This window comes from Pyrus communis, chromosome 13 (genome assembly GCF_963583255.1).
Source record: "Pyrus communis chromosome 13, drPyrComm1.1, whole genome shotgun sequence".
In the NCBI taxonomy this organism is placed as follows: domain Eukaryota; kingdom Viridiplantae; phylum Streptophyta; class Magnoliopsida; order Rosales; family Rosaceae; genus Pyrus; species Pyrus communis.
In genome coordinates this window covers 14,881,212-14,901,728 of record NC_084815.1, presented here as the reverse complement: position 1 = coordinate 14,901,728, position 20,517 = coordinate 14,881,212, and the positions used below count along the sequence as shown (strand labels likewise).

General features: G+C 38.6%; 2 protein-coding genes across 3 annotated transcripts; both read left to right on the top strand.

Annotated features, from left to right (window-relative positions):
- Nucleotides 1–3,817: 3,817 nt before the first annotated feature.
- Nucleotides 3,818–8,133, top strand: LOC137712235 (uncharacterized). Its single transcript, XM_068451345.1, has 7 exons — nt 3,818–4,073; nt 4,353–4,419; nt 4,464–4,695; nt 4,767–5,747; nt 6,507–6,966; nt 7,366–7,560; nt 7,778–8,133. Exons 1-7 carry the CDS (start codon nt 3,818–3,820, stop codon nt 8,131–8,133), a joined length of 2,547 nt encoding a protein of 848 aa, XP_068307446.1.
- An 8,273-nt stretch (nt 8,134–16,406) lies between these two features.
- LOC137713891 (uncharacterized) lies at nt 16,407–20,517 on the top strand. Of its 2 annotated transcripts, none has more exons than XM_068453242.1 (8): nt 16,407–16,598; nt 17,287–17,456; nt 17,567–17,979; nt 18,672–18,810; nt 19,093–19,226; nt 19,630–19,692; nt 19,786–19,857; nt 19,964–20,517. In XM_068453242.1, exons 3-8 carry the CDS (start codon nt 17,788–17,790, stop codon nt 20,048–20,050), a joined length of 687 nt encoding a protein of 228 aa, XP_068309343.1. In that variant the 5' UTR covers nt 16,407–16,598; nt 17,287–17,456; nt 17,567–17,787; the 3' UTR covers nt 20,051–20,517. The 2 variants fall into 2 exon arrangements, with proteins under 2 accessions (XP_068309343.1, XP_068309342.1); XM_068453241.1 differs by having other exon boundaries at nt 17,274–17,456.

Sequence of the window (20,517 nt, the reverse complement as noted above, 5' to 3'; positions counted from 1 at the left end):
AGTAGTAGGGCGGTTTTTTCCACTGTGGTCTCTCAAGTATGCACTTGCTAGGATAAGATCCGACAGCTGTGTTCCTGACATGTGTATGTCATTTACCTCTCTCTCCTTCTTTTTTGCGAAATTTTTCATTGTAACATGAACACAAGTGGTACATCACGTATTTTAATAGAAGTGATGAGAAATTTTATTTTTTAAGTTATTTACTCTTTATCATACATATCCCACTATTTTTATAGTAACACGTGGTGTACTATTCCGTGTACCAGTCACACTGAAGACTCTCTCCCCTTTCCCGATGACCGCTTACTTTTTCTCCTCCTTCTCTTTGGCTTCGGTTTGCCTACTGGCTAGTGGCTAATGGCTTGGCCTTTTATTCATCTTGGAGGTGGAGCCCAGGTAATACTTTTGAAAAGACTAAACTACCCCCAAAATGCCAATGACAACACATCTGATCATACTTGGGGAATGATTCGAATGAAGGTGAGCGAATTGTAACCGTAGGTTTCGTTGTCGAACAAATGGCAACAAATTACTTCACATGCAGTTTACAAATTACAATATTTTAATAGAAAAAATTACAAGAATTTACAATGCTTTTTTTCAAAAATACTTAAAACAAATTACAATGAATATTCTCTCTCTCTTCTTATAGGATTTACAATGTTAATAGCTTGTTTGTTATACCTAAAGCCTCTTATAAGTATTTTAAAAAGAAAAAAAAGTTTAGGAAATTGACTAAATAATTATTCTACAAATTTCAATGAATGAACTAGTCATAATCAAATACTTACAATATATGGATAAAAAAAATTAACAAAATATCTATATCGAAACACATTCACAAAACAAAATGCTTGAAGCTAAGTGTCTACAGTTTCTTGGATTGTGAGCCTTAGGCTACAAGCCTCACTCGGGTTCCCACAATACCACCCTTGGCTACATTCATTGCAATAATTTAAATCTCATAGACACCAATTATTGAACAAAGGTAATGTTAGGGAGAACAAGAGTAATGTGACAGTCCGTTCTGAATGTGTCTATTATGTCATCCTTGATGGCATGAATGTCTATTTTACCCTTGGACGTTGTGTAATGTCATGTGGTTTTACTTTGGATGTGGAACTTAGACTTAGGTTTTATTTTCTTTTCTTTTGGTTGGCTGCCATCTGGACCACACACACCCGCACACACCCAAACCCTTTCCCGTTGACTCTCTCTCTCTCTCCTCTCTCTCGGATTTTCTTCCATTTTCGTACAACTGTACTGACAAACCTCAAACCAACCTTTCCAGTCGTAGATCGAGATCATTGTTGGTGTTTTGGACTCCTTGCAAGCTTAGGAGTTGATCCATACCTTTGGTTGGACGTGAAACCTTCGAAAACCCGAGTACCAGAATTTTCGATTTGATCACCTGTTCATGCAAACGTGATCGTGAAGTTTTTAGTGAGTTTTAAGGTTCTAGGAAGCTTTAGGACGTAATCACGAAGCTCGGGGAGTAATTTTGAAGTGTTTTGGAAGTCGAGAAAGCTCGAATTGGCGAGTTATAGAGGTGACCGGAATATCGAAGGATTTTCCGGCGAATGTCCGTGGGTTTTAGGTTGCAAAAGTGGTAAGAATGTGTTCTACTCGTTTAGAGCTTCATTTTGGTGAAAATTTCATGGATTTTGGTTGAGAAATGAAGAAGATATTAAGGTTTGAAGTTTTTCCAATTTTCGGCAACGGCGACGGTCACCGGCGAACCAAGGTTGAAGATGACGGAATATTCTGTCAAGTTTGACGGAATATTCTGTCAATTTTGACGGAATATTCTAGTGGCGTCAGGTTAGTTTTAACGGATAATGCTACTTTCTAACGAAATATTCCTAACGGCGTTAACGGTTACCATTAGGCGTGCCAGGCACATGGCCACGCGTGAAGGCGCGTCTGGCCATGCCTTGGCCGGCACGTGGGTGATCGAAAAAATTTTCTAAAAATATGGGGATGTTCCTGACGTTGTGTAAATCATGGTGGTATATTCAATCAACCCATTTGAGCATTGTATGAGAAGTTATTAGCTAGTTTCGTTTATGTGCTTTAAATTAACGTTTTTATAGTTGTTTCACATATAGGTGAGACCTATCCTCAGGACGAGCGTAGTCAATCGAGGCTTGGGGGCTACGACCTTTCCACATACCAGTGAGTGGGCTTTTGGTTTTCCGTATATACCTATATACTTGAGATTTTTCCCAGAAAATCGATTTAAATAAATTTATGTTTAGAAATGCCATGCATAATGATTTATACGTAGATCATTGAATTAATATAGTATGCATAAATGTGATTTGACGCTATGGACACTCAAGTAAGTACCAGGTGAGTTGTAGATTGTTTATGTAAATTGATGATTATGTGAGATCTGTTGAGAGCTCATAAACCTACACCCCGATGTTAGTGTTCCCACCATGGTTAGGGCACAGTCGTTCACGTGATGTTCACCTCCCGCACCATACGCTCACCTTGGATCCAAGTTAGGTGCACAGTCCTGTCGTACAGACCACTATAGGTGGTTCCGACTCGTAGGTGACCCGGGATTATTCGCACAGTCTTCACGTGATCGTAGCACTAGAGCGTATTTATTTACACCCAGTCCTACCGTACAGACCACTATAGGTGGTTCCAACTTGTGTGCAGGCATAATTTATGAGCTAGGAGTTCAGTCGTACAGGCCACATTAGGTGGATCCAACTGATATCTTATTTCTCATTGATCTATTTTACCTAAGTTACTTATTCTGTCATATTAAGATATTTGGCATGACATATTTATGATTAAAGCTTGTTAAGCATGGTTTTGAGATACGAATATATATATATATATGTTCTATTTTCTGGGAAATTATACAGGTTTTACGGTGAGAGGTTAGAACATTTGAGAAACCAAATGGTTTTGAAAAGCTTTGTTTTTGCCCACTCACACTTTCTGTTTTGAGCCCCTCCAGGTTCTAGGTATGAGTTATCGTTGGTGGGTCACGAGGTTTCCAGCGGAGGTTCTAACAGAATTCACAAATGTAGGGTCACCTTTGGGTGTTGTTTAATTAGTACTTGTCCTATCGGACTGCACCTAGGTTATTTATGCTCTGGTTATGTATTTCACACTTAGTCTCGCACTAGCACCTTTTCTTAGCTAGTATTACTGGTAACTTGGTTTTTATTTATTCGTATTTCTCTATATCAATATTGCTTCCGCACTGTGCACATGGTTACGTCACTCTCACATGACGGCCAGCATGCCTTGATTTAGGTCGGGATGTGTCAGTTTGGTATCAGAGCCTAGGTTTAGCAGTCCTGCATTTTTGGTGATTATTCTAATTATTTTGGTGTCTTCTATCAGAACTATGCCACCTCGTAAAGAGCCAAGTCATTCATCTGAGCCTAGTTTCCCTGATATAGCTCAGTTAGGGGAAGTTATTGCTACTGTTATTCAGTCTGCGCTCCGCCCTCCTCAGAGGACTGCCCTGGAGACCATGTATAACTTAAAGTTGGATAAGTTTGAGGGTCATGAAAGACACGAATGAGTAAAACGGTGGATCGAGCATCTTAAAAAGACTTTTCGAGTGATGCAAAGTTGAGGGAATCTTTCTTCTGAAAGGTGGGTCGAGACGACTACATGGTTTTTAGGTCAAGAACCAGCATCCTGGTGGGAACAGGAGGCTTATCATTTGACCCCAGAGAAAATTGTTGACTAGGAAGTGTTTAAACAGTTGTTTCGAAAAAGGTTTATTCCCCCTGAGTATATGGATCGCAAGAAGCAAGAATTTACTCAATTGAGATAGGGGAAGATGACGGAAAATGAGTATTATAGGAGATTCACTAATTTGTCTCGCTATGATCCAGAAGTTGCTACTAATCCGGTTGAGATGCTTCGCCGTTTCATATTGGGTACTAAGAAGAAGTGGCGTTCTATGGCAACCACTACTCCTTGTGCTTCTTACCAGGAGTTCTATGAGATTTTGTTGATGATTGAGAATTCAGAGAATATACCTAGTGAGAGTGAGGAACAAGAAAATGACGGCAATCAGAAAAAAAATGATAAAGGTAAAGGTTAAGCATCTCAAGGACCTCGCAAGACTCAGAACTTTAAGTGAAGTAGAGCTAGTTCCAGTTCTTCCAGCGGAGGTTTTAGTGCCACTGGTTAGGGAAGAGGTGGTAGATTTTATGGGAGGTCCTAGGTTTCAGAGACAGAGAAATGCTAGTAGTGGAAGGGGTCTGTTGTGCCGCAGATGTAACAATAGACATTTTGGAGAGTGTAAGCGGGGTAACAGTGGATGTTTTACTTGTGGGCAGATGGGACATAGAGCTATAAATTGTCCTCAGAATCAGCAGAGGCCCTAGCAACCTTCCTTGCCACCACTAGCGTCGATCCAGCAAGTTCTAGGGTCTGGTAGTTATGGCTAGATGGGTTGTGGTGGTGCTTACCATTATCAGGGTGATACCGCTCCTTATGCTTCAGGGCAGTATTAGTATTCCCAAGATCCTTATTATCAGAGTAGGTATCCTCAGTATTATGGAGGTTATACACCATATCCTCCTACTCCAGCTAGTGGATCTTAATGGTATCAGGGAGGACAGCCCCAACAATGAGAGATTGTTTCCAGTAGTGCAGGATCTTCAAGGAAACCTGGTCAACCAAGTCAGGGTCGTGGTGTGCAAAGGTGAGGTAATCAACCTAGTAGAGGTCGTGGGAGACGACAACAAGCCCAATGACGTATTAACAATATATATCTGCAGGATGCTCAAAATAATCTGGACTTGATCATGGGTACATTAAACATTCTTGGTCACTTTGCTAGAGTTTTAATTGATTGTGGGGCTACACATTCTTTTATTTCTCATATATTTGCTCAAGTGACGCAACCTCATCCTACACCTCTAGGATATGATTTAGAGTTTGCTATGCCTAGAGGGGAGAGATGTTATGTTGATTGCGTATATCCAGGATATCCGGTGATGGTGGAAGATGTAGTTATGCCAGCTAATCTTATCCCATTAGATATTGTTGATTTTGATGTGATTTTGGGCATAGATTGGTTGCATTATAATCGTGCCAATATAGATTGCTACGGGAAAACAGTTACTTTCCATCGTCCTGGGTTACCTGTGGTTACTTTTATGGGTGAGCAGAGTGGGGTGAGGCATGGCATTATTTCTGCTGTGAGAACAAAAAGGTTATTATCAAAAGGTTGCCAGGGATATTTAGCTCATGTGGTGTTAAATGATGTTGCTCCTAGTAGTGTGGAGGAAGTTGGAGTAGTTAGGCATTTTCCTGATGTATTCCCTAATGATTCACCTAGATTGCCGCCAGACCGAGATGTGGAATTCACTATTGATTTGCTTCCAGGTACAAATCATATATCTTTGACTCCTTATAGAATGGATCCTACTGAATTGAGGGAATTGAAAATCCAGTTGCAGGAATTAGTTAATAAAGGTTTTATTCAGCCTAGTACTTCACCCTGGGGAGCTCCAGTGTTATTTGTGAGGAAGAAAGATGAGACTTTGAGGCTATGCATTGATTATAGGCAATTGAATCAAGTAACAATTAAAAACTGTTATTCGTTGCCACATATAGATGATTTGTTTGATCAACTTAGCGGTGCCTGCATGTTTTCTAAGATTGATTTGAGGTCTGGTTATTATCAGCTGAAGATTAAAAGTGAGGATGTTCCTAAGACGGCTTTTAGGACTCGATATGGTCATTATAAGTTTCTTGTGATGCCATTCGGATTAACTAATGCACCAGCAGCTTTTATGGATTTGATTAATCGAGTATTCCAGCCATATTTAGACAATTTTGTCATTGTCTTTATTGACGATATTCTGGTATACTCTAAGTCTAAATCTAAACATGTTCGACATCTCACTTTGGTGTTGAAGAGATTGAGGGAACACCAATTGTATGCTAAGTTTAGCAAATGTCAATTTTGGTTGAATCAAGTGGCATTTTTGGGACATGTTATATCCGCCCAAGGTATTCTGGTGGATCCTCAAAAGGTAGTAGCGGTGGAGAATTGAGTACAACCACAAACCGTCACTGAGGTATGGAGTTTCCTTGGTCTAGCAGGTTATTATCAACGGTTTGTTAAAGATTTTTCAATCATTGCTTTGCCAATAACAAGGTTGACTAGAAAAGAGGTTAAGTTTGAGTGGGACAATAATTGTGAGCAGAGCTTCTAGCAGTTGAAGTATTGTCTCACTCATGCACCTGTTTTGGCACTCCCAGATGATAGTGGTAATTTCGATATCTATAGTGATGCTTCTTTGAATGGTTTGGGATATGTGTTGATGCAACATGGTAGGGTGATTGCTTATGCTTCAAGATAGTTGAAATCTCATTAGATGAATTACCCTACTCATGATCTGGAGTTAGCAGCCATTATCTTTGCTTTGAAGATTTGGAGACATTATCTTTATAGTGAAAAATGTAAGATCTTTACGGATCATAAAAGTCTTTAATATCTTTTTACTCAGAGAGATCTTAATCTTCGGGAACGAAGGTGGATTGAGTTGCTAAATGATTATGATTGCACGATTGAGTATCACCCTAGTTGTGCAAATGTGGTGGCTGATGTACTTAGTAGGAAGACTCCAGTTAGACTTAATGCCATTTATGCTTGCCATGTTCCTCTTCTTACTTATTTGAGGTCCATTGGAGTGAAGTTAGGGGTAGAAGAACGAGAAGAAGCCTTACCTGCTAATTTCCGAGTTAGACCAATTTTAATTGATCGTGTGCTTGAGGCTCAGATGAATGATGTGGAAGCCCAGGAAATAATTCAAGCAAGGAATCGGGGGAAGAAGAAAGACTTCAGAATTAGAGAATCAGATGGCATGCCTATGCAGGAGAGTAGAATGTTTGTGCCGAATAATATGGAATTAAAGAAAGAAATTTTGGATGAAGCGCATTGTTCGGCATATGCAATGTATCACGAAGGTACTAAAATGTATCATACCATTCGACCATTTTATTATTGGCCGGGTATGAAAAGAGAAATTGCTGAGAATGTGAGTAGGTGTGCCATTTGTCAGCAAGTTAAAGCTGAAAGGAATAAGCATTTTGGGTTGATGCAGCCACTTTCCGTTCCACAGTGGAAATGGAAAAACATTACTATAGATTTTGTGTACAAGCTTCCTCGTACACATAATGGTTATGATGGCATTTGGGTGATAGTTGATCGGCTTACTAAGTGAGCACATTTTATTCTAGTGAGGGAGAAGTATTCTTTAAGCCGATTAGCTGAATTATTTATATCGAAGATTGTGAATTACCATGGAGTTCCAGTTAGTATTGTCTCGGATCGTGATCCTAGATTTACTTCTAAATTCTGGGTAGCATTCCAGGAAATTCTTGGTTCGAGATTACTTTATAGTACAAGATATCATCCTCAGACAGATAGACAATCAGATAGAACTATTCAGACGTTGGAGGATATGTTGAGATCTTCGGTATTGCAGTTTGGTGATGATTGGCATAAGCAGTTGGATTTAATGGAATTTGCCTACAACAATATTTTTCATTCAAGTATTGGTATGGCACCATTTGAGGCACTTTATGGAAGGTCTTGTCGTACACCTTTGTGGTGGTCAAAAGTTGGCGAAAGAGTTTTGGTGCCCTGAGATAGTAAAGGAAACTACTCAGAATATTTAGGTGATTAAGTCTAACCTGAAAGTGGCCCAGGATCGATAGAAGAGCTTAGCAGATAAACATGCCACTGACAGGGTGTATAAAGTGGGTGATTGGGTAGTTTTAAAGCTTTCACCGTGGAGAGGTGTGGTACGATTCCCGAAGAAAGGTAAGCTAAATCTTAGGTACACCGAACCGTATATGATCACCGAAAGAGTCAGTGAAGTTGCTTACAGGCTTGAGTTGCTTCCAGAGTTGTCTAAAGTGCATGATATGTTCCATGTTTCCATGCTTCGTCATTATGTTTCAGATCCGTCACATGTGATTCATCCTCAACCTTTGGAAATTAATCCAGATTTGACTTATGATGAGGAGCCAGTGACGATATTGGATTGGAAAGATAAGGTGCTGAGAAACAAGACAGTGCGTTTGGTGAAAGTTTTGTGGAGAAATCACTCGGTGGAAGAGGCTACTTAGGAGACAGAGGACTGGATGAGAGAAATGTATCCACACGTGTTTTATGATTATTAGTGGATTGTATTTATTGTGTGAATTTCGAGGACGAAATTTTCTTAAGGGGGGTAGGTTGTGACAGCCCATTCCGAATGTGTCTATTATGTTATCCTCGATGGTGTGAATGTCTATTTTACCCTTGGACGTTGTGTAGTGTTGTGTGGTTTTACTTTGGATGTGGACCATTTATCTTAAGTCCTTAATATTTCGGAACCAATTAGGAACTTAAACTTAGGTTTTATTTTCTTTTGTTTTGGTAGGCTACCATCTGGACCACACACACGCACACATACCCAAACCATTTCCCGCTGACTCTCTCTCTCTCCTTTCTTTCGGATTTTCTTCCATTTCCGTACAACTGTACGAACAAACCTCAAACCAACCCTTCCAGTGGCAGATCAAGATCGTTGTAGGTGTTTTTGGACTCCTTGCAAGCTCAGGAGTCGATCCATACCTTTGGTTGGACGTGAAACCTTCGAAAACCCGAGAACAAGAATTCCCAATTTGATGTACTGTTCATGCAAATGTGATTGTGAAGTTTTCAATGAGTTTTAAGGTTCTAGGAAGCTTTAGGACATCTTCACGAAGCTCGGGGAGTAATTTTGAAGTGTTTTAGAAATCAGGAGAGCTCGGATTGGCGAGTTGCAAAGGTGACTGGAATATCGAAGGATTTTTCGGTGAATCTCCCTGGGTTTTAGCTTGCAAAAGTGGTAAGAATGTGTTCTATTCGTTTAGAGCTTCATCTTGGTGAAAATTTCATGGATTTTGGTTGAGAAATGAAGAAGATATTAAGGTTTGAAGTTTTTCCAGTTTCCGACGATGGCGACGGTCACCGGCGAACAACGGTTAAAGACGACGGAATATTCCGTCAAGTTTGACAGAATATTCTAGCGGCATCAAGTTAGTTTTAACGGATTATGCTACTTACTAACGGAATATTCCTAACGGCGTTAACGGATACCGTTAGGCGTGCTAGGCATATGGGGATCAGAAATTTTTTCTAAAAATATAGGGATGTTCCTGAGATTGTGTAGATCATGGTGGTATATTCAATCACCCTATTTGAGCATTATATGAGAAGTTATTAGCTAGTTTCGTTTATGTGCTTTAAATTAACGTTTGTATAGTTGTTTCACATATAGGTGAGACCTATCCTCAGGACGAGCGTAGTCAATCGAGGCTTGGGGGCTACGACCCTTCCACATACTAGTGAGTGGGCTTTTGGTTTTCTGTATATACCTATATACTTGAAATTTTTCCCAGAAAATCGATTTAAATAAATTTATGTTTAGAAATACCATGCATATTGATTTATACGTAGATCATTGAATTAATATAGTATGCATAAATGTGATTTGACGTTGTGGACGCTCAGGTAAGTACCAGGTGAGTTGTAGATTGTTTATGTAAATTGATGATTATGTGAGATGTGTTGAGAGCTCATAAACCTGCACCCCAGTGTTAGTGCTCCCGCTATGGTTAAGGCACAGTCCTTCACGTGATGTTCATCTCCCACACCATACGCTCACCTTGGATCCAAGTCAAGTACACAGTCCTGTTGTACAGACCACTATAGGTGGTTCCGACTCATAAGTGACCTGCGATTATTCGCACAGTCTTCACTTGATCGTAGCACTAGAGCGTATTTATTTACACCCAATCCTATCGTACAAACCACTATAGGTGGTTCCGACTTATGTGCAGGCATGATTTATGAGCTAGGAGTTCAGTCGTACAGGCCACATTAGGTGGATCCGGCTGATATGTTATTTCTTATTGATCTATTTTACCTGAGTTACTTATTTTGTCATATTGAGATATTTGGCATGACATATTTATGACTAAAGCTTGTTGAGCATGGTTTTGAGATACGAATATATATATATATATATATATGTTCTAATTTTTGGGAAATTATACAGGTTTTACGGCGAGGGGTTAGAACATTTGAGAAATGAAATGGTTTTGAAAAGTTTTGTCTTTGCCCAATCACATTTTCTATTTTGCGCCCTTCCAGGTTCTAGGTAGGAGTTATCGTTGGTGGCTCACGAGGTTTCCAGCTGAGGTTCTAACAGAATTCACAAATGTAGGGTCACCTTTGGGTGTTGTTTAATTAGTACTTGTCATGTTGGATTGCATCTAGGTTATTTATGCTCTAGTTGTGTATTTCACACTTAATCTCGCACTAGCACCTTTTCTTAGCTAGTATTGCTGGTAACTTGGTTTTTATTTATTTGTATTTCTCAATATCAATATTGCTTCTGCACTGTGCACATGGTTACGTCATTCTCAAGTGACGGCTAGCATGCCTCGATGTAGGTCAAGGTGTGTCAAGTAATGCTAAAGTGATCAAATTTTTTAACCAAAGTTTGCAAACCAAAATGATGTGGTTGTTGATAATTAGATTATTATTCAAGTATTGATTAATGTGCTTATTTTTTATTTATGACACATTATTTAATTTATAAATTTAGTTTATAGTTTGGTCTTCCTTAGCATTATCCATTGAACAAATGAAAACTACTTTGGGTATCTTTTTTTCATTTGTAATTTCTAGTTTTTACCCAAGATTTTCTATTTCTTTGGAGTTAAAAAAAGAGTCCACAGTATCACGGTCAAGATATGTATGGGCCACGCATTTACATTAGGGTGCGTTTGTTGTACTGTACTATCTCGGACTAGACTAGCTTCAGAGACTAAGTTGGATTGGCTTATACTAGACTAAACTAGACTGACTTAGTGAAGCATTTGATACAATATCAAACTAAAAAACAAAATAATTAACAAACTATAATATTATATTATTTAACACATTTTCAATAATATTATATTATTTAACACATTTTCAATAATATTTTATTATTAATTCAACATCTTTCTTTCTTCTTCTTTTTTCTTCTAAAAATCTATGCCCCTCTCTGGAAATTTCTTTCCTCTTCTCCTTCTTTAGCTCTGTCCTATCTCTCATTTCTTTCATTATTTTCCTGCAAAACCCAGATCCTTCCCATCTTTCCTTTGAACTCTATAATCTATACAACCAATCAATCATCATCTTTATTAGTTATCTGACTGACTCCATTGATTTTTCCAATTTCTTGATTTTCTTTTTCCGGCGAGTTGGTCAAAGTGTCGATTGAGAAAGAAAGAAGCTTTGAGCATTATTTGAAACAGAGCAATGGGTTTTTTTAGAGATGGTTAAAAGAAGAAAGCAATTCGTTTCTAGAAATTTTCTATTCATCCCTAAAGCTAGCCATCTGGGATTTTTTTTAGGAAAAATGAAGAACAAGCACCGCCGATTGCTAGCCATGGTGACAACACCGCAAAAAAAGAAGGAAGCCCAATGATTAGATGTCGTTATTTAGCAAGCAAAAGCTGGGGTTTGGATCTCGACCTTAATTTTCTTTTAGTCCCGCTTAATACCAAGCGAAAATATGGGACTAGATAACGGGGTTTAGCGAAGCGGGGACGATCTCGTAATCGAGGCGAGTCCCATTTATTGTAGTTTAAGACCTTATCAAACGTAGGATAATAATCCCGGTTAAGGCAGTCCAAGCCAATCCCTCTTAAGGAGGTGAAACAAACGCACCTTTAGGGGGCGTTTGTTTGCCCTAACTAAGTGGGACTGGACTGGACTAGACTAGATGTTAGTCCAATACCGTATTTGTTCCGTGCTGGGATTAACATTAATGAAAGTAAAGGGGACTCGCATGGACAAAACCCATCACTAAGAGGTCTTAGCGAGACCTCCCAATAACCATGGGAATGCTAAGACCTTTACTGCGTCTTCGTCTTCTCACGTTCTCTCTCTTCATCACCCTCTTTCTTCTTTTTCTGCTCGTTTCGTCTGCTCGCGTTGCCAACATTGTCAACACTCGCCAACCTAGAATCACATCGTCTGCTCGTTGCGAATCTTACAGAACCCAGAACCCGTCGCATTCTCTCCCTGCTCTCGTTGTTGTTTTATTCACTTTGATTCGAATCGCAAAACCCATACCCGAAAGCCAGTAGATAGAGCCCATATTCGCTGAAATTGCAACCCATATTCGAATCACGAAACCAGATTCCATTGCAAATCCCATACTCGAATTGCAAAACCAAATTCGTTAGAAGCTATGCACATCTTTCAATTGTCAAACACAGATTTATGCAGAACAACTTTTCAAGAATAAAAAAGGAGAAAAATAGTAAGAGCTTTCATTCATTCAAGATAGTTTTCTAGAAAACAAAGGGCATAAAGAGAGAGGGAGTGTTTTGGTTCTAGAGAGATAATGAAAAGAGGAAAAAGGATAAAAGAAGATGGAAAGCTTTGGTTCTCGAGAGAGTCTGGAAAAAGGAAGAGTGTTCTCGAAAAAATGAAAAGGAATAGGAAAAAGAAAAAGGAAATAAATAAATATTATTTTTTTTGTTAGTCTGACACTGCACCAAACGCTTCACCAAGTCAATCCAACTTAGTGTAGTTTAAGCCAGTCCAACTTAGCCCATGAAGCTAGTCCAGTCCGAGATAGTCCGATGCAACAAAATCACCCTTAGGCTATCTCCAACCAAATGGTCCATAAGGCCAGAATGTTGAAAATAGACCAAAAACTTTCTCCAACTGAGGGTTAGGCTAGAGGGGTCATGGGCCCCACGGAATCTGAAATGGCCAAATGGCCAACCAGCTAGCCCAATCCAGCCAGCCCCGGGCTGAGCCAGAAATTCGAGCATTCCTGTTGGATATAACCGACATGAATATATCCGACAGGAATTCTAGGCCAAATTTCAAATGCAGCGGCTAGTTGACGTCAGCTAGCTATTATTTTTTACTTTTTTTTTTAGAGTTTTATTTTTATTATTTTTTTCCTATAACTTCTATTTTTTTTTCTATAACTTCTAGTTTACAAAATTTGTTTTAAATTTTTCATAAATTATATTTTTTTTCCTATAACTTTTATTTTACAAAATTTGTTTCATATTTTTTTTTAAATTCTAATTTTTTTTCCTATAACTTCCTAAGTCATTATACAACATTAAATTAAATTAAGTAACATGAAACAACATTAAATAATATTAACCAGCATAAAATTATACAACATAAAAAAAAAACATTTAACAACATGAAACTTAAACAATATTTTTAAAAACATTTAGCAACATAAAACTTAAACGCCTACTCCAATCTATTTTTGGCCCAAAGATGTGCAACAAGATCCTATTGTAGGTACTTGTTTGTGGCACGGGAATGTATTATTCTATAGCACCTCATGTTCTCATTTATAGAGATACTACCAGTTCTTGGATTGAAAGGCAAATTAGGCCTATCATATATTTTTGCACGAGCCCTTCTTAATCTATATGGATCTTCTTGGTCATCATCGGACTCTCCATCAATATACCCATCTCGCTCATCATCCACCATCATATTGTGTAATATGATGCAAGACATCATAATGAAGTCCAAATTTTCTCGACTACACCCTCTTACCAGTTCGCTGATGATCTTCCACCGTGCTTGTAGAATACCGAAAGCTCTCTCAACATCTTTTTGGTATGCCTCTTGGTGTAAGATAAACAACTTTTCCACACCATTCCTAGGGTTTGTAATTGCTTGGACATGTGTCGTCCACTTTGGATAGATGTCATATGCCAAGTAATACCTTATATTGTATTGACGGACATTGATGTAGTAGTCAAGTTGAGGTAATTTACCTTCTGTCAGGCGATTGAAAAAGGGTGAACACCCAAGAACTGTAATGTCATTTTGGGATCCAATGACTCCAAAGAAAACATACCATATCCATGTGTCATATGAGGCAACCACCTTTTAACACAACAGTTGGCTTTCTCGACCTTCCGCAAAAGCTTCATTGCCATCCGGTAGGACAATTCTTCCAATCCCAATGCATACAGTCTAATGACCCTATCATGCCCGGAAACCCATGGTCTTCAACTTTGCGAATGAGCCGATTCAGATCTTCTTAATTTGGCTCGCGGAGGTACTTGTCTTTGTAAACCTGAACAATTGTGTCACAGAATTGTTCAAGAGTATCAAGACATGTAGACTCAAACATACCATGGGTTTCATCCATCAAATCAGCTGGGGAGCCATAGGCCATCATTCGGAGTGTAACAGTAACCTTCTAATGAGGTGAGAAACCAGGGCGGCCTACTCTGTCTCGCTTCTGTCAAAAGTATGGATTAACCTACTGGACATCACGAAGTAAACGCTTGAAGACATAACGCCTCATCCAGAAGTGACGTTTGAAATCCTCTTCTATGTACATCGAGTTGGGGTTGAAGTAGTTGTTCATCAGATTGGCATGCGTCATCGCTTTGTTTCGTGGTTTGTAAAAGCAACCAGCAACAGAGCCATCCTATTGAGGTTGTTCCTCAGTTGACTGACACACCATGGCTACTGCTCTGTTTTGTTTCTTGCACCTTACTTGAACTTCTTCATCAGACTCCTCATCTTCTCGTCTCATTTACGCCTATTTTTCTTCCAATTTGGAATTAGATGAGGACCCCCAGTTGGAATCCGAAGAGGATCCAAAGTTGGAATTCATTGCAAACTTGAATTGAAAAAGATTGAATTCAAAGTTATGTGAATTATAGCTCAATATCCACCCTATTTATAGCAAAAACAAAAAAAAATTCAAATCCAACGGCTAGTTGACGTCATGCTGACATCACTTAGCTGTTGGATTTGAATTTAAGTTGTAGTTTTTAAATAATAAATTATGTTTAGCCCTATGGCCCTTGGTTGGAGACAGTTTTTTGTGACAGGGCTAAAACAAGCCCTATAGCCCTTAGTTGGAGATGTAACCAAATATGACCCTATACTGTTCATTAAAATATTAATATCTTGGAGGACTAGAGGGTTAAAACAATAGCCCTCTGATCAACCTTCGGTTGGAGATGGCCTTAGTCCTTTAGGGCCCGTTTGTTTAACCGAATTAGAGGGGACTGGATTGGACTAGATTGTAGTCCCTTGTTTGGTTTGCACCAGGATTAGATTTAATGAGCTTAGGTCGGACTCGCTCAAATTATTCACCTCGCTACGAGTTCTTAACGAGGATCCCCAAAAACTATGGGATTGCTAGTCCCGTCTCCCTCTTCTGCAAGTAGCGTCGCTCAAACCCGCATGAGCAGCATCAGCCCTCCCTTCTCCACTGACCAAACCTGAAACGACTGTTACCGATCTCCGTCGTCCGGTAGACCTAGCCCCCTTTTGACATCTGGGTCGGTGATTTGGGGTTTTTTGCCATCTGGGTTGACCCGAACGACGGCAAAAACGGGTCTCATGGTGACCCAGATTCTTCCACCAACAACAAGATTGAAAACTTTAGCATGAGTGCAGTGACTTTGAGTGATTTTTCTTGACCAAACTATGATTTTCCTAGAAAATACAGGTACCAAATCTAAAGAAAAAAGAAATACAAAGAGAGCGATGGGAGAGCACAGAGGTGAAGCGAGAGAAAAAAAAAAGAATAGGGGAGTGAGACACTGCCTATGGGTCTCTCAAAGATGCAAGAACAGACTCACAAAGGACATCGTATTACTCCTACGTTTTTTGTTTTTGGAAGAACCAAAACATACAAGAAAGCAACCCTTGATTTCGATATCTCTCTCTTTCCCTCCTGTGGGTCTCTCAAAGATTGTGTCTTTCTGCAAAACATGACCCCGAAAAAAAGGTGGGGCAAAAATGGGGAGAAAATGGAAATTGGAAGGAGAGGCGAAGAGACAAAAATGGGGAAAAAGGGAAAGGGAGATGGAGAGGTGGAGTGAAAAATGAAGTTTACAGATATTAGAGAGTGATGATTCTAGAAAAATTAAAAAAAAAAAGGAAAAAGATAAAGTAATAATAAAATATTAATTAATATACATCAAATTAATATAAAATAATATAATATTGCAATCATACTTCTTAGTCCGATGCTGCACCAAAAACTTCACTAAATCAGTCCAGCTTAGTCTAGTCTAAACCAGTTCAGCTTAGTCTTAAAGCTAGTCCAATCCGAGACAGTCTAGTACAATAAACGCATCCTTAAGCTCCCACTACACAACAAAACCACCCGGCTCACAAAATCCCAGCCGAGCCGGAGCCTCCCATTTCAACCGGCACTACCCGTTTCTACCGGTTACAAAGGCGTGACTGTACGGAAAATGGCAGGTAGTTCCCTTGGCAGTTGGCAAGCATTTAGTGTGCTCCTTCCTTCCTTCCCCACCCTCTCTCTCTCTCTCTCTCTCTCTCTCTCTCTACTTTCTCTCTCATCAGCAAATTCCAATCCTTTTCACTCATTCTCAAAAAAGCTTCTGCATTTTTCACAATCTGCAAATCCTCCAATTCTCCAGTCTTCAAGGTCACTCCAAATTATTCAAAAACTTGTTTTGGGTACTTTTTCTTACCTGGGTTTTTCTGAGAGTTTCCTATTATTTTCTCGGCATCCAAACAGGTAATGCACTTTTTCTCTGCTTTTTTGAATTGGGATTTTGACACATTTGGTTTCACAGCCATTTGCAGTTTTTACTGGTTTAAGTTCAAGTCTTTGCTGAATTTGGCTTCAAAAGCTGCTATTTTTTAGCAGCTCCTCACTGTCATTTATGATTTTTTTATGGGTTTATTGGGATTAATTATTTGAATATTTTTTTGTAAATTTCACAGGTTGTAATGCCATCAAGTTGTAAGATTCATGGTTGAGCTTATTTTTTGAAATAAAAATAAATAAAAAATCCAGTAGTGGGGTCACAAACAGTTGAACCAAAAATCCAAAAATTTTGTGCCTGTTTTGCTTATTCTCCTTTATTTAATCATGTTGCTTATTCTCCAAAAAATTTAATTCAGTTTTTAAATAGGCCAAAAAAATTTGAAAACTTTTTATTTTTGAATTTCTGGCACTTTCTCAGCTGCCAAACAGAAGTTTTGGGATTTGCTTTGGTTGAGTGCTGACGTAATTTCACCATAGAAGTAAATAGATTTATTTATTTTTATTAATATTTTCTGAAAAATGTTCAGCTGTTTCTGGTGAATTTTCAAAGAGAAAAATCCCCTTCAATCTAAATTCAATGCAGAAATTGTGAGAAAACTAATCCCATATATATTATATATGTATATGTGTGTGTTGATTCAGGTTTTGCATGCAGAGAGAAGCTTGGTTAAAAGCATATGTCTTTGATCTGAAGGAAATAGTACTTCATTTAATGTGATCAATCTTTGCCCGTGAACCAGTGATTGAAATTCTATGTTTAGCATTGAAGATTTCCCTAAAGATTTCGTGTCAGAGCTCAAGAATTACTCACATTCACAGAGAAAGGTTCCACTCTCTCTCTCTCCCCACTCTCTCTCTCACTAGAATTAATTCCAGTCCCTGCAGGTCTCTGGGTTTATTTATAACACAAGGCCTCCATTTTTCTTGTGCCACAGGATCAAAGTTGGAGGTAGGGATTTTCTTGGCTAAATTGGTTCATAAGTCTGTCCGGGTAATTTTAGCAGTAATGAATGTAAGCAAAACCCAAGTAATGAATGGGTTTTTGTATCTCGAATTGTCGAATTCAGAAGTTGGGTATTGAACTGTGAAGTGGTTTTATTTTGGTTGTTTGATTGGGTTTAGTACAAGTTATAGTTTGTGATTGAAAGTGGCAAGAATGCTGGAGGCAGAGCTCTGTGGTTCTCGGATTCTATTGCCTTTTCGCGAAGAAAGCGGGGATGAGGAACTTTCAGTTCTTCCCAGGCACACAAAGGTTATTGTCACTGGAAACAACAGAACAAAGTCTATTTTGGTGGGTCTTCAAGGCGTGGTCAAGAAAGCTGTTGGGCTTGGGGGTTGGCACTGGCTGGTATTCTTCCCTTTTTACTTTTTTTTCTTTAACTATTTTTGTCTTAATTTAATTGTTTCTTAATTTGGTTTTTGTGGACTTTGTTTACCATTATTGCTTTTATTTTTCAACTGTTTTGCCAATTTTGCTCTCATGTGGATTTGTTGATAATTTTGGTTGGGAAAGGAAAAGCATTCATGTGGTTTGCTGTTTCCTGCTGTGAGAATAATTGTAGAAATATGATTCCGGATTAACTAAATGTATTCTAACAATAATTGTGGGTCTTGCATTTCAAACAAATTTAGGGTTTTAGGTTTCTTGGAGTGGACAACTACAATTTGTACTTCTTTTCCAAGTGGGTTTTCATTGGCGGGAATCGGGATTTTGCTCTCATTCTTCCTGATCTTTTTTGCATCATATAAGCAATCATGTCTTCCATTTTTTTTTTTTTTTTTTCATGTAATTGTGAATATATTTTGTATCAGAAATTCTGTTCTGGGTTCTGTTTATTCTGTTGCGATTTTGTAATTTAGATCATAATCTAAGCTTTGAGAATTAACTAAATGTATGGAATCCTTCTCATCATTGGCATGTAGGGCTTGTTATTATCCAAATTCTTTCAAAACTTGAGTTTCAAGTATGGATTGTCATTGTTATCCTACTCTGCACTTTAGGTATTTATATTTTAAACCGTTAATTTTTGGCGATACAAGGTTCTGAAAAATGGGGTTGAAGTTAAGCTGCAAAGGAATGCATTGAGTGTGCTCGAACATCCTACAGGAAATGAGGAAGATTCCAATCTTGAGTACTCTAGCAGCAGCTCTGACCACGGTGATAAGGAAAATGATTTCTGTAAGTTGCATATACCATACCTAATGAAGCATCAATTGAGTCAATTCTAATTTCTTTAGGTGTGGTATTCAACTGGTAAGGTTGTTCCATCGCAACCTAGAGGTTGTGGACTCGAAATGGGAAAACAGCCTTCAGAGAACGAAGGATACGACTCTACAGCTGTCCCTTTTTGGATCTTGATGATGGGATCCTTGTGTATGGGTCACTCTTTTTATGATGGTTTACGTTTGGCATTCATTTAGAGCTTCAATCTAATGTTAATAATTGTATTTCTTTTGGCAGCTAGATGTTTTGAGTTCCATAAGCATAGTAAACCAAGAGTTCGATTTTCAAGGCCATATGTTCCATCCTCAGCAACGAAGTCAATGAATCGTGGCAGTTATAGAGAAGTTCAATACATCCAAGCACCCCAGTCGGTAAGTAACTTGGAAAGACAGATCTGGGTATTCATGTTTGTCATTGAAAATTTATCCTGTCTACTAAATGAGTCTCCTCAATATGCTTTCACTTATTTGAAGAACAACGCTGTAAACTTTGTGATGAATAAAAAATTATGAATTGGGAGTTTTACTGCTTTTAGTCCTTTGAATGAAATGGTTTTTCATGCTTATGATTTCCTACTCAAGTAATAACAAACGGTTTGCTTCAGTATGCTTGTATCAGTCACTCCAATGGTTCTAGTAGATGACACGTTTTTAGGCTAAGAAAAATGTTCATGCTCTGATATATAGTTATCCTTTTACGCTTAATGCTGTATGAAAATCCGAATTTCTATGTACGCCATTATTGTGTTGCCTAATGTGTTGCGTGGATGATCAGAGAGTAAACTTGGGAAAACTAGGAACCAGCTCATTGAGGAGGTATTGCAGACACTTCAATCTTGTGGGTATCGCTGATTCCTGCTCGTCTTTTGTTTGTTCTGCCTGTTGATGAAATCTTTCGACTAAATCCAGCTCTTGCTATTTGAAATTGTAGTTAAGCGGGAATTCTAATCCAACAAGGGAACAGTTGATCAATGCTGCACAACGACATTTTACCTTGCAGCAGGTATCTCTCACTCATGAATCCATGATTCTGTACACACAAAATTACATATATGCTTTGCATGCATAAATAGAGTACTCAGTGTCATATTTTTTGTTCTTGGTTGCAGCTGCCGTTGGATGAGGTATCTGTGGTCACTGAATTCGTCGATGCTGCCAGGAGTACGAAGTGGAAACAAGCAGAGCGACAAATGTGAATGTTAAAAAAAGGAAGTATGTTTGTATAACAATATACATATGTATCTACTACCCTAACCGTTAGATCAGATCTAATCATAGACTGATGTGGAGTCTTCGGCTTTAGTATCGTCTCCCATGAATCCTATCATTGTAGTACAGGGCTCATACCTGAGTTGTTCTATATCAGTATTAGGTATTAATCCCATCATTATATCTGCCATTTGAGTATTATATGATGTGCTTGGTTTTAAAAGCATATGGTTTTGTACAAAATCTAATGTGCAGACTGCCGAGCAGGGTGAATAATGTACCTCTCTCTCTCTCTCTCTCTCTCTTCACGTGATAGGGCATGGTCTCACGTGAGGGGAGAGAGCGGTTTTGCACCGTGAGAGTTGTTTTTCTCCAATCATGTAGTTTTTTCAGGTTCTTTATTTACTGGTGTAGATTGCTGAGATGGTACCTTTATTTCCTGCTTAAACTTTTG

Coding starts and splice junctions, on each gene's coding strand:
- LOC137712235 (XM_068451345.1), top strand. CDS start 3,818: ATGACGGAAAATGAGTATTATAGGAGATTCACTAATTTGTCTCGCTAT. Junction 4,074..4,352: donor TCAGAAAAAAAATGATAAAG/GTAAAGGTTAAG, acceptor AATTGTCCTCAG/AATCAGCAGAGGCCCTAGCA. Junction 7,561..7,777: donor TATTTTTCATTCAAGTATTG/GTATGGCACCAT, acceptor GTGATTGGGTAG/TTTTAAAGCTTTCACCGTGG.
- LOC137713891 (XM_068453242.1), top strand. CDS start 17,788: ATGCTGGAGGCAGAGCTCTGTGGTTCTCGGATTCTATTGCCTTTTCGC. Junction 19,227..19,629: donor ACATCCAAGCACCCCAGTCG/GTAAGTAACTTG, acceptor GTGGATGATCAG/AGAGTAAACTTGGGAAAACT. Junction 19,858..19,963: donor GACATTTTACCTTGCAGCAG/GTATCTCTCACT, acceptor TCTTGGTTGCAG/CTGCCGTTGGATGAGGTATC.